We start from the raw sequence: 11857 nt of genomic DNA, 5'->3' as shown, positions 1-11857 counted from the left end.
CTCCATGCCTTCTTCACATCGGCGGCTTCGACTAATTGTCATTGCGGTCATCGCGATTCTTTTCATGGTCTTTTACTACACTGTACGTCCCTAGATCTCCCTCTTTCGCCCCGTTTCTTCAGATATCTGATACGATGCAATCGAATCAACAGGGCGATGCAAGCAAAATCCAAAATCAAAAGTTTTATCGGTCAACCCTCGACGCAATGAAAGCGAAAGAGCAAGCCAAACAGGCCAAGGCCCAAGAGAAGATCCAGCAACCTGTGCATGCACCCGGACAGAATGGCGCTGCGGGCGCGGGCGCAGGTGATAAGGTGCCCATCGCTGAGGTCGAGAAAGCTGCCGTTCCTCCTGCTACAGGGAATGAAGATATGGAGGAGATCCCGATTGCCGGACGGACGAAGATGATCATTCCCAAGAAGGGGAGCCAGGATACACCGTCAGAGGTCCAATCGGATATGAAGAGCGAAGAGGAGAAGGAGCGCGAAGAAAAAGCAAAAAGAGAGCGTGAGGAGAAAGAAAAGAAAGAGGCCGAGGCGACGGCAGAGCTTAATGCGATTCTTAAGCGGGCTCCAGGTATGTTTCTGTTTCCCATTGTCCATTTCTTGGCCGTATCCAAGACTAACCGCATCCAGTCATCGTTTTCTCCAAATCCTACTGCCCCTACAGCAAGAAAGCCAAGTCGATTTTGCTGGAGCACTACTCTATTGAGCCGAAACCGTTCGTCGTCGAATTGGATAAACACCCGCTTGGACCGTATCTGCAGGCCCTGCTTGCGCAGAGTACGGGGCGTCGCACTGTGCCCAATGTGCTCGTGAGCGGGAAGAGTATAGGTGGTGGGGACGATATTGCGGCATTGGATCAGAGCGACGAGCTGGCTTCGACGCTGCGACAAATGGGCGGGAAATGGATCGTGGATGTGTCGCACCAGGAGGTTGAGAAAACACTATGAGGTTAGTATTGTAAAATAAGTTTCAAATTTTGATAGCCATAGCTCATAGCTGGCAGAAAATCAGCGGGAGGGGGAGATATATGGTTGTTGCAGCTTATTTGCATTGTACATAGTAGTGAACTTGCTCAGGAACTCCAGGCTCCAGCTTAATATTTACCACATGTACCTTTACTTGGCAATCACTCAATTAAAACCGGTGGAGCAAGTACTGGTACAAGTCACGATAAGACGATAAGCTGATAAGGAACCCTAATTGCGCTAGACCCAAAATGGCCCTAAGCGACGCACAACCCCGTGACATCCAATTTCGCTCCACCACCAAGTCCATTCGAATTTTGAACCTCCCCGACATCGACAATCTACACCCCCGGCAACCACCAAAAGTCACGTCAAGATGCGGTACATTCACTCCGAGGAACGGTTGCCCATTCTGGACAATGGTGAGCGAATTTCTTTTTTTTTTTATGATGGGAGGAAGCCGGTCGCACACAATACAACTTCTCTTTTGAGGGCACGAAATTCAACACACAAGCCTAGCACGACATACGATCAATACCCAGCATCAATGCAGCGGAAGCAGGAGGGAATGTTGTGTGGGATCGGCGACTCGCACATCTACCGGACAATTCTTGATTTTGATTCTTCAAAATATTGAATTTCACAAAAAAAAGAAATGGCCTTGAACTAACCCGAATCTTTTTTTGCTCTATAGTGAAGGTCCAGATTCGCTCCCGCGTCGTGACTGTCGAGGGTCCCCGCGGCAAGCTCGTCAAGGATCTCTCCCACATTGCCGTCACCTTCGGCCGCCCCGAGCAGAACGTTATCTCCATCGAGCTGCACCACGGTGCCCGCAAGGGTGTTGCTACCCTCCGTACCGTCCGCACCATCATTAACAACCTGATGATCGGTGTTACCCGTGGCTTCAAGTACAAGATGCGTTACGTCTACGCTCACTTCCCCATCAACGTCAACATTGAGCCCAACCAAGAGACTGGCCGCTCTATTGTGGAGATCCGGTATGGAACCCTCGAACCTACGTCTTTTTCTTTCTCGATATGATATTCGGAAATATACCGTGAAAGTCAGTTGTGAAGGAACTCGCGCTAACGTTTTGTCATCAGCAACTTCCTCGGTGAGAAGTACGTCCGCCGCATCACTGCCCAGCCCGATGTCGACATTGCTCCCTCCGCCAACGTCAAGGATGAGCTCGTCCTCACCGGTAACTCCCTCGAGGGTGTGTCCCAGTCCGCCGCCGACATCCAGCAGATCTGCCGTGTCCGTAACAAGGATATCCGTAAGGTTAGTTATACGAACATAATTGCTTTTACTGGGATGACCCGAGTCTCTGAATTTATACTGACCACCTGCAGTTCTTGGACGGTCTTTACGTGTCGGAGAAGGGCAACATCATCGAAGAGTAAATGTACTGCTTGGGAATGTATGGGGTGTCCGGGAGAGGTTTCTTTAATTTCGCCTACTTGCATATAGGGAAGCAAAGCGAAATGTCAAAAACAAAACGACCCTTTTGAAATTCACTGATTCCCTTACGCGAATAACGTCTTTGTATGTGGCATGTAGAAATGTGCGCCCGTGGCAATTCCATTATACTTCATTACTTTAATACTATAAGTATTAAGTAGAGAGAGATAACTATGTATGTACTATATGTATTTGTCACGGGGCAGATGGTAGTTGAAGATGAAGAAGATCCGGGGGAATCTGGATCGACCTGGTACAACTCTCCAACTCTCCAACTCTCCAACCTTCCAACACAATTCCTTCCTCAGAACCAATCGAGCCCTATTCATCTCCATAACTCAGCTTCACTCGAATACATATCACAATTGACCACTCGATCTCCTATCAATCGATTTTCACTACCTCGATCTCAACCTCCAATTCCCTGGTGTAACGTGCGTGACGTTGTAGCATGTGAAAGCGAATACCCTGGCCCGCATGTGCACCTCTCCCTCCACCAGCCACAACGCAGACATATCCCTCGAATAATTAAAAATGGGATCCTGGTGGCTCGGACTATGGAAGATCGCTGGTGCGATCTGGAATATGGTGCTTGATGTTGCTCAGTTCTGGAGAGACGTGAGTATTGTTCTCCAATCCCAGCCCGGGTGTCTTGTATGCGGGGAGAGCTCTGAGCCTGAGATGGCAAAAGATCAAAGAGACACAAGACATAACATTGGATTCTGTTTTCGATCTGATCTTGAGCTAATAAATGTCACCTAGAAACTATTATCCTGGTGGCATTCCAAATCCCCTCGAGATCGGCTTTTCCATACGCTATCCAACGCGCAGAGCTACGAGGAGTGGGAAGAGGCGGCATTTGAGCTCGACGAGCTACAAAGTAAAGATTTATGGTATGATATCAACCGAACCCGACTTGAAACCCAATGTACCAAACCACCATCTAACCACCTACGCAGGCGCCAAAACCCCGTCAGCCGCCATTACGACTACCGACTAATCCTTGGCCGACTTGAAGCACTGATGAGCGCGCGAGAGTCAGAAGACATTCTAACACTAGTCAATCTGCTCCGCTCGGGGCTAGTACGCAATCTGGGCAATATAACCAGCACGAAGCTATTTACGCACGCGTACGCAGGGACCAAGCTTTTAATTGACGATTACATCACGCAAGTAGCGCTGTCAATCCAGTACGTGACATCGGTGCCAGGAGCACCGATGCACCCGAGCGGGTTTAGCTCGCAAGCGAAGCTGGAGCTGCTGCACGACACGCGACAGGCGTTTGGGCGGACGACACTGCTGCTGCAGGGCGGGTCTGCGTTCGGACTGTGTCACCTTGGTGTTGTGAAGGCACTGCATTTACAGGGTCTGTTGCCGCGGATCATTACGGGCACTGCGACTGGGGCGATGATTGCCGCGCTTGTGGGGATTCATTCCGAGGATGAGTTATTGCCGTTACTTGATGGGGAGGGGATTGATCTTTCTGCTTTTGAGAGGCGGAAGATGGTGAATGGTGGGGATGGGGGCAACTCTGATTCTAGTTGGGTTGGGACGTTTTATCGAAGGATGAGGAGGTTGCTGAGGAAGGGATATTTGTTTGACGTTGGTGTTTTGGAGGAATGTGTTCGGGCTAATGTTGGGGATCTTACGTTCGAAGAGGCCTATGCGAGGTCGAAGCGCATTTTGAACATCACCGTTGCGACGACGGGGAAGAATGGGACGCCAAACCTGTTGAATTACTTGACTGCGCCGAATGTGGTATGTATTTCTCCCCTATTTTCCGGTGTCAGTGATATCTAACACCATTTCCAGCTCATCTGGTCCGCAGCCGTAGCATCTAACGCCTCTTCCTCAGGCCTCTACTCACCAGTGACGATCTACTGCAAAGACGAAACAGGCACAATAATCCCATGGCCCCACACACAAGACGCAGTCTTCCGACCCTGGCGACACGTCCAATACAACGAAGGCGAATCCCCCCTCTCACGAATCTCAGAACTTTTCAACGTAAACCACTTTATCGTCTCCCAAGCTCGACCATACCTAGTCCCATTCCTGCGGTCAGAGCTGAACCTCCTCGACCGACGTCAAACAGGCTGGAACAACCTCTCCCGCTCCGCAATGCGACTAATAATCGTCGAACTACGCCACCGGCTCCGCCAACTCGACTACCTAGGCGTGCTGCCAGCCCCACTGAGCAGACTCCTCATTGACGAGACCATCCCTGGGCCGAACCTAACTCTCGTGCCAGACTTGTGTTTCTGGGATCTGAGGAAACTATTCCAAAGTCCAACGAAAGACCGCGTCTCTGAGTGGGCGCTTAAGGGAGAGAGGGGGGTTTGGCCAGCGATTAGTGCGCTGAAGGTCCGAGAGGCGGTTGAGATTGAGCTTGATAGGGGATATCAGCTTGTTAGACGGCGTAGACCGAGTGATGCTTCGGTTTCGGTGTCTGTTCCGAAGCAGGTTAATTCTATGAATGAGGGTGTTCCTAGGCGCCGGAGGGGTGGGAGTGAGACTGAGGAGGGGATTCTTGCTGATCGAGAGTGATTTTGGTCATAGAGTTGCTAACTATAACTAATCCATATTGTTCTTATACAGGTAGTTGCATCTAATTGTAAGTATGTGGTGCCTTTTGTAGGATGTTTTGACTCGGGAAACATATTAGGATATTATATTACTCTCTTATTGTAGTCCTACTGCTTTATCTCTAACAGATGTTCTTGGACTCGATGAAGGGAATGATTACCTGGCGACCAGGAGATCGAAAGACCCCGAGGGAATTGATCGAACATTCATGGCTTCAAGGTATCTTTTGGTCCCCTGGTTGTTACAAGCCAACTGAATGGTCCCTCCAGACATCTTGATAGTTGCTTTTTTTCTCTCTCTTATTAAATAGAAATAAACTTGTGTGCACTCATGTATCTAATGCGTATCAATTGGCCCTTCATCCGTCTTTCTTTCTCCCTTCCCGATATATGGAACGTAGTTTTCTGTTTCTGTGTCTTATCCGGAGTACCTACGTGATTGTTAATGTTTGACAAGAATATTTGGTCATGTATGCCATAATGTCTTTTTTAATTATGTTTTGACGTCTTTTCCCTAGTTAACTAGTTAACTAGTTAACTAGTTACTTTGTAAATAAGCACGTAGTTAACTAAGATAACTACCTGAGTATGTAGGTATTGAACCTCGGAAGTATAAAGTTTCCCGGATAATAATTTCGCCTATCCGCTGATAAATGACCCACATTGGTTCCACTGGTCCACCTGTGGGTCTCGATCCCCCCTTAGCCTCATCTTCCTGAACCTTCAAGTCCTTCCTAAACGCTTCCATGGCCAGCTCACCCGACTACAAGAAACTCTTTCTGGAGGAGCAAGAGAGACGGAAACAGGCAGAAGAGAGACAGAAGCAGGCAGAGGAGAGCCAGAAGCAGGCAGAGGAGAGCCAGAAGCAGGCAGAAGAGAGTCGAAAGCAGGCAGAGGATGAAGGGAGATTGGAAAGAGAGCGCAACCGTCCAACAACTTTCGCGGAACTCATCCGACTTTGCCACAACTTATTATCGCGGCCGCTGAGAGCTGCATTGCCATCTAAGTCGACTACAGGGAAAATACCCACTCCAGACGGAAAATATTGTCCATCGCGACTAGAAGTGTGGACAGACTGTTCAGCTCGACAGCAAGAGATCTACGCGTCCGTGTGCAACTATCTACAGCCAGCTGAGGAGGGCCAAGCACGATTCTTTGCACCGCTGAATGCCCTCGAAGAAAATGCAAAACAATTCGGCTTTCTGTCAATGAGCAGCGAGCAAGCCCTCCAGAACTACGAACGAAATGGCGTGGAGAATTATGTCCATAACATAATCCTGGAGCTATGCAACATTGATGCCGCGCGAGAGGAGTTTGGACTTGGAGATGGGATCATGTTTGACAGTCATAAAAACTTACTCGAGGCGGATGAAGGCACCGAAGAGAGTGCAAGTCAGCCGTCGGAAATAGAAAACCCAAAACCCGATTCCTTTTTTTTTATCAACCGGGTCGACGGCAACACTCACACCATCCTTACCACAGCCGAATATAAGCCGCCTCACAAGCTTTCCGTGGAAGACTGTCGCCTAGGACTACGGGAGATGGATTTGTATAAAGAAATAGTCTGGCCAAACAAATTCCCGACGGAAGAGGCAGCGAAGTTAAGGTATAATGCAGAGCGACTCGTTTGCTCCGCTATTGTTCAAGAATATCATGTGATGATTCAGTTGGGACTCGAGTACTCCTACTTGACGACTGGGATCGTCCGTGTTCTTCTTCGTGTCCCCCGTGATAAACCTAGCACCCTTTACTATCACTTTTGTGATCCCAATTTAGAAGTGGACATGGAAGCCGAGAATGGGTTCCAAGAGCCAAAGACTTCTATTGCCAGAGTGCTATGTCTATGCTTAATGGCATTCGGTTCATCTATACGTGACAATGAATGGAGGGATCGTGCCCGCAATAGTTCTCATATCTGGGAATCCAACCTTAAACGCAGCGATGCTAAGGCCCCCGGACAACCACCTCTTCCCAACTCTGATGGCACGTGCCCAGAGTACCCGAGTCCGGAATCCGGTTCGGCTTATGATCCTTCGTCATCCCCCCAGCATCTCCGACGGAACCGGCAGCAGAGGGCCGTCGAATGACTTTAAGGTCTCGAGGAACCTGTACGCCCCAAAATGACCGACACCGCGCGCAGTCGCCAGACTCGTCAGGCTCCGACTCTAATCAAGCAATGGGACGAAAACGGGGCTTCAGCCAAGTCACATCTTCCCCGTCTACCCAGCGAGCGGATCGGATGGAAGACGCTAGGAGATATGAAGATAGTCAGTCCCGTCGGGATGCACAATTCTGCACCCAAAGATGTCTCCTCGGGCTGCAAACCGGGGGTAACCTAGATGACGACTGTCCAAACGTAAAGCTTCACCGTCGGGACCCAAATGACGTCAAACACCCTATCACCTCGGATGATTTAGTACGTTTACTAAATGAACAACTGGACGATAACATCGACCGATGCATACCGTTCGGACGTTGCGGGTCATACGGTGCACCGTTCAAACTGACTTGCATCGTATATGGTTATACAGTCGTCGGGAAAGGAACCACATCGAACCTATGGAAACAAGTCTCTAGCGAAGCGCAGGTATATCGAATCCTACGGAGAGCACAAGCTTCAGCGGTGCCGGTTTTCCTCGGTACAATCGATTTAGCCAAAATCTATTTTCTATACCGGGCTGGAGAGATTCGACATATGTTAGTCATGGGCTGGGCCGGCGAAAGCACTGCAGAGATGGAGATAGAGCCATGGCTTAGCCGGGAAATCCGGAGATCGACGAAGGAAATCAAAGGGTTGGGCGTTATTCATGATGATCTTCGATATGACAATATTCTTTGGAATAAGGAGCTTGGACGAGCGTTGATTATCGACTTTCACCGTGCTACGTTGCATACTCGGCCACTTAAGCGATCACGACCCCAGAAAAGGAAGTTATCGAGACCCGAGTCAGGAGACGTGAAGCGTTTGCGCTTGAAAGAGGAAAACTGATTTGTAATTGTATTTTGCATAGATACCCATTTGGTTTGGCAGGTTTATACATGGGGCTTATGGGAAGGTGGACATACTGTTAATACAACCTAGACTGGAACATAATATTGGACAAGTTCTAGAGGTGAAAGGGTTGGTCTCAACCTTGGAAGATCTTGATAGATCGTTAATATTCAAAATCCCTTCTAACTATACAACCCCTACATGTATTATTATACTCAATAACTAGTTAGTTACAGCCTCTCAATTCGCCACATGTGGCTCGGAAACTTTAGCATTGGAATCGTGACAGACGATGTAAGAAGGCTCGGTAGAAGGGCATACTCGTGTAGATACCCAAAATGTGGTACCTAAAAGCTTCGCGGCTAATTGACTTGGCGCACCAAGTGGGAGATCATTTTGCTTGTCCTGTTCCAGGTGTAGCACTTATAAACAGAAAGATGAATGAGGTTATAAGGAGCGGGGCCTTAAGATCTTATTCTCCATGACGGTAGAGTAGAACATGTGCGGTCAAACTGCTGAAGCCTGCGAGTGCTAGGATTGTACTGGGAAAACCACCTATTATGGTGCATGAAGCCATCATGTGCGATGACAGAGGGAGTTCAACAGGAGTGAGAATTATTGGTTTCCAACGGATCAATAAGTACAATACTTCCAGCTCCAGGGCTATATATGGGTTTGACATAAGCTAGAAGGGTCTACAGGTCCAGTGAATAGCCTTGAAGTACATAACTACCTAGGTACCTAGGTAGTTAGTACTAGTTTACATAACCGGCCCAGCAGGAGAAAGTTTAACCTTAAATTAGAGGCTCTTGGGTTCCAGGGTTGGCTGGGACCCCACAAAACCCCGCTATTTTTATCTTACGGGTATCTTACCAGAAAAGACGTAAGAGCCTTGAAATATTACAAATTAGTCAGCATATCAGTCATCCGGCATGGATGGATTTAGGTAACATAGGAGAAAGTTGCATAACTACCACTAAATGGTCCAATATATTGCCATACTACAAATGACATGCGCTATTTTACTTGAAAGAACTGGCAGGTAAGGCTATATCTAAAGATTTGCACCTTCAAGGATCTACGTTTACAGCGTTCTCGATTCATCCACTAACTAACTAGCAGTTAAGAGCGTGAATATGCATACGAGTCTGTGTTCTACCACAGGTCATTCCGGGGCCCATGCTAGTATAATATCTTCTCCTACTGAACATGTGTCTTCATATCGGAATCACTTGCCCTCTGGAGGTGTTACTATCAAAGTAATACCCTCGGTATAAATCTGTAATTTGCCTGCTTTTCCGTTTTCCGAGGGAGCTGCTGTTGTTAAAGTTCTCTCGTAGATCCCCATTGTCACAGCCGTGGGTATAGTGGATACAAATGCGCTATCTCTTTTCCACTTTTTAGATAATGACGCTAGGAATTGGCCATGGATGCCGAAACTCCGAAAGAGAAGAGTGTTCTCGGGAAGGAAGGTGATTCCGAACGGGCTATTACAATAGTCAACTCTAATAATCACATATGTAGATTATCTACGAGAATGAGGTTTAATAGAAAAATGGGGTAAACGTCTGGGGAGCTCATCAAATAAGTACTAGGTTGACTAAGGTAGTTAATCCAAATCATTCAATTGAAGGACTAGTCCATCGGCCTAATTTCCTATAATTTCTTATCCTAGATAAAAGCCAGCGAATGGATTCTGTCTAGACAGATAAGGGCGTCGATGGGATCTTGCTCATTATCACTGTCTACTGTATGTAGTGATTTTACTATCTGTAAATGGAAGGAGATTGGCAATCTTTGGGCTTCCCCGCAAAACCCCCCGGGGTCTAGGGGAATGCCTTTCCTTCTGACTTTTATATCTCTACTTGGCGATATCCATTTTGCTTAAAATGTAAATTCCTCATACCCCTAATCTTCAATTATAAAGACTTTCAATATGAGATCGGAAATTATTGACCTACCCAGTCCCATCGAGACTGAGCCGACAGTTCAAGATGCAGAAAGTCTACATGGAGAATTAGAAAAGCCTGATCTTATTGAACACCGGCAGGATGCTTTTGGGGATGAAACAAATGCAGAAATCAAGTACAAGGTTCTGAAATGGTGGTATGTGACGAAGTATAAAAATTCCCCTCTCGTTTACTGATGGTCTTAGGCAAGGAGGTCTTCTAATGGTTGCCGAAACCATCTCCCTAGGAATTCTCTCCTTACCAGCTGCTATAGCTGGGATAGGTCTGGTTCCGGGGCTTATCATTCTCATTGGCCTTGGGCTACTCTCTACCTACACAGGTTATGTCATTGGACAGTTCAAATGGAGATATCCTCATATCTCGAGTATGGCTGATGCCGGTGAGGTGCTGATGGGTCCGTTCGGTCGAGAGTTGCTTGGAACTGGTCAATTGCTCTTCCTAATCTTCCTTATGGCCAGTCATATCTTGACCTTCACTGTGGCTCTCAATTCTATTACTGGTCATGGCACCTGCTCCATTGTGTTCGGTGTTGTTGGACTGATTCTATCTTTGATCCTTTCTCTTCCTCGAACTCTTGAGAAAATGTCCTGGCTTTCACTTGTCTGTGAGTTACAAAACTATCTGTGTCTGATCTACAATTCCTAAATTCTAACTATGATCAGCGTTCATTAGTATTTTCACCGCCGTGATGGTTACGATGATCGCCCTCGGAATACAAAACGATGGTGCAGCTGTGAAGCCAGTTGTTGAGGCCAACCTTGTCACTGGCATTATGTCGGCCTGCAACATCGCATTCTCATATGGTGAGCACGACTAGAAACGAAATCAAAAATATCAGCTTAACCGTCTATAGTCAGCCACAATACCTTCTTCACATTCATGGCAGAGCTCAAGGACCCAAAAGACTTCCCCAAGGCTCTTGCACTTCTACAGTCGATTGATATGACCCTTTACATCGTCGCCGCGGTTGTTATTTATCGCTTTACTGGGGCAGATGTTGCCTCCCCTGCCCTAGGCTCAGCTGGACTGTTGATTTCCAGGATAGCCTATGGAATCGCCCTTCCTACAGTGAGATTTACTTTCCGTGTTTAAGTATCAAAGCTGACCGTAGAAGATTGTGATTGCTGGAGTCATCAACGGCCACGTTGCAGCCAAATCGCTTTACGTCCGCATCTTTGCTGGCACTGACCGGATGCACAAAAGAGACTGGGTGTCTATGGGTTCCTGGGTTGGTATCGCATTTGGTCTTTGGGTCATCGCTTGGGTAATCGCTGAAGCGATCCCAGTCTTCAACAACCTTCTCAGCTTAATTGTAAGTATTGGCTGTGCATTATCTTTGAAATCGATACGTCTAACCTATGCTTGAATCAACAGACTGCACTGTTTGGTAGTTGGTTTACCTTTGGATTTACCGGGATGTTTTGGCTACACATGAATAAAGGGCTGTGGTTTTCTTCTCCTAAGAAAATCATGCTGACATTACTTAACACGTTCGCGATTGGTGTTGGTATCACTCTAGTGAGTATCTCTTATTCTCTCATCGATAGCTGTGAACACTTAGCTAACTAATCTTGACTTAACTAGTGTGTTCTTGGTCTCTATGCTTCTGGCTCGGCCATCCATAACAACCCTGGCAGCGCTAGCTTTGCGTGTGCTAATACTGCGTGAAAAAAGTCTGAATTTATAGACATCCTGTCTTAAAAAGAAGCTGCGACTACGTAACTAACCCATAGCAAATTAAATATCTCACAGTTTCCCAAGTCTCAAGTCTCAGTCTCTCTATTTGCTATATCTGTAGCAACAATTGGCCATGTTGCCCCCTTAAATACCAGGTCTCCATCCAATCTTAGATGCTCAATATATAAACACATTCTAACTT

General features: G+C 47.2%; 6 protein-coding genes across 6 annotated transcripts; all 6 read left to right on the top strand.

The window, feature by feature from the left end:
• Nucleotides 1-4: 4 nt before the first annotated feature.
• On the top strand, nt 5-952 carry N7516_010698 (glutaredoxin; the record flags this gene model as incomplete). Its single annotated transcript, XM_057223416.1, has 3 exons — nt 5-82; nt 153-576; nt 636-952. The coding sequence occupies 3 exons, from the start codon at nt 5-7 to the stop codon at nt 950-952; spliced, it is 819 nt and encodes a 272-aa protein (XP_057070637.1).
• A 394-nt stretch (nt 953-1346) lies between these two features.
• N7516_010697 (60S ribosomal protein uL6) lies at nt 1347-2373 on the top strand (the record flags this gene model as incomplete). The annotated part of the gene is made up of 4 exons (XM_057223415.1): nt 1347-1392; nt 1665-1968; nt 2074-2251; nt 2323-2373. The coding sequence occupies 4 exons, from the start codon at nt 1347-1349 to the stop codon at nt 2371-2373; spliced, it is 579 nt and encodes a 192-aa protein (XP_057070636.1).
• A 592-nt stretch (nt 2374-2965) lies between these two features.
• Nucleotides 2966-4978, top strand: N7516_010696 (triacylglycerol lipase family protein; the record flags this gene model as incomplete). The annotated part of the gene is made up of 4 exons (XM_057223414.1): nt 2966-3049; nt 3194-3324; nt 3391-4189; nt 4244-4978. The coding sequence occupies 4 exons, from the start codon at nt 2966-2968 to the stop codon at nt 4976-4978; spliced, it is 1749 nt and encodes a 582-aa protein (XP_057070635.1).
• A 784-nt stretch (nt 4979-5762) lies between these two features.
• On the top strand, nt 5763-7103 carry N7516_010695 (uncharacterized protein; the record flags this gene model as incomplete). The annotated part of the gene is made up of 1 exon (XM_057223413.1): nt 5763-7103. One exon carries the CDS (start codon nt 5763-5765, stop codon nt 7101-7103), a length of 1341 nt encoding a protein of 446 aa, XP_057070634.1.
• A 33-nt stretch (nt 7104-7136) lies between these two features.
• Nucleotides 7137-7355, top strand: N7516_010694 (uncharacterized protein; the record flags this gene model as incomplete). The annotated part of the gene is made up of 1 exon (XM_057223412.1): nt 7137-7355. The coding sequence occupies one exon, from the start codon at nt 7137-7139 to the stop codon at nt 7353-7355; it is 219 nt and encodes a 72-aa protein (XP_057070633.1).
• Nucleotides 7356-9944: 2589 nt separating this feature from the next.
• Nucleotides 9945-11646, top strand: N7516_010693 (Amino acid transporter transmembrane; the record flags this gene model as incomplete). Its single annotated transcript, XM_057223411.1, has 7 exons — nt 9945-10114; nt 10164-10582; nt 10641-10781; nt 10832-11046; nt 11093-11290; nt 11353-11496; nt 11563-11646. The coding sequence occupies 7 exons, from the start codon at nt 9945-9947 to the stop codon at nt 11644-11646; spliced, it is 1371 nt and encodes a 456-aa protein (XP_057070632.1).
• Between the last annotated feature and the right edge of the window lie 211 nt (nt 11647-11857).

The sequence above is a fragment of the Penicillium verrucosum genome (assembly GCF_028828655.1).
Source record: "Penicillium verrucosum strain IBT 35672 chromosome Unknown utg000004l_segment0_segment0, whole genome shotgun sequence".
Taxonomy (NCBI): domain Eukaryota; kingdom Fungi; phylum Ascomycota; class Eurotiomycetes; order Eurotiales; family Aspergillaceae; genus Penicillium; species Penicillium verrucosum.
This window is presented reverse-complemented; position numbering and strand designations above follow the sequence as displayed.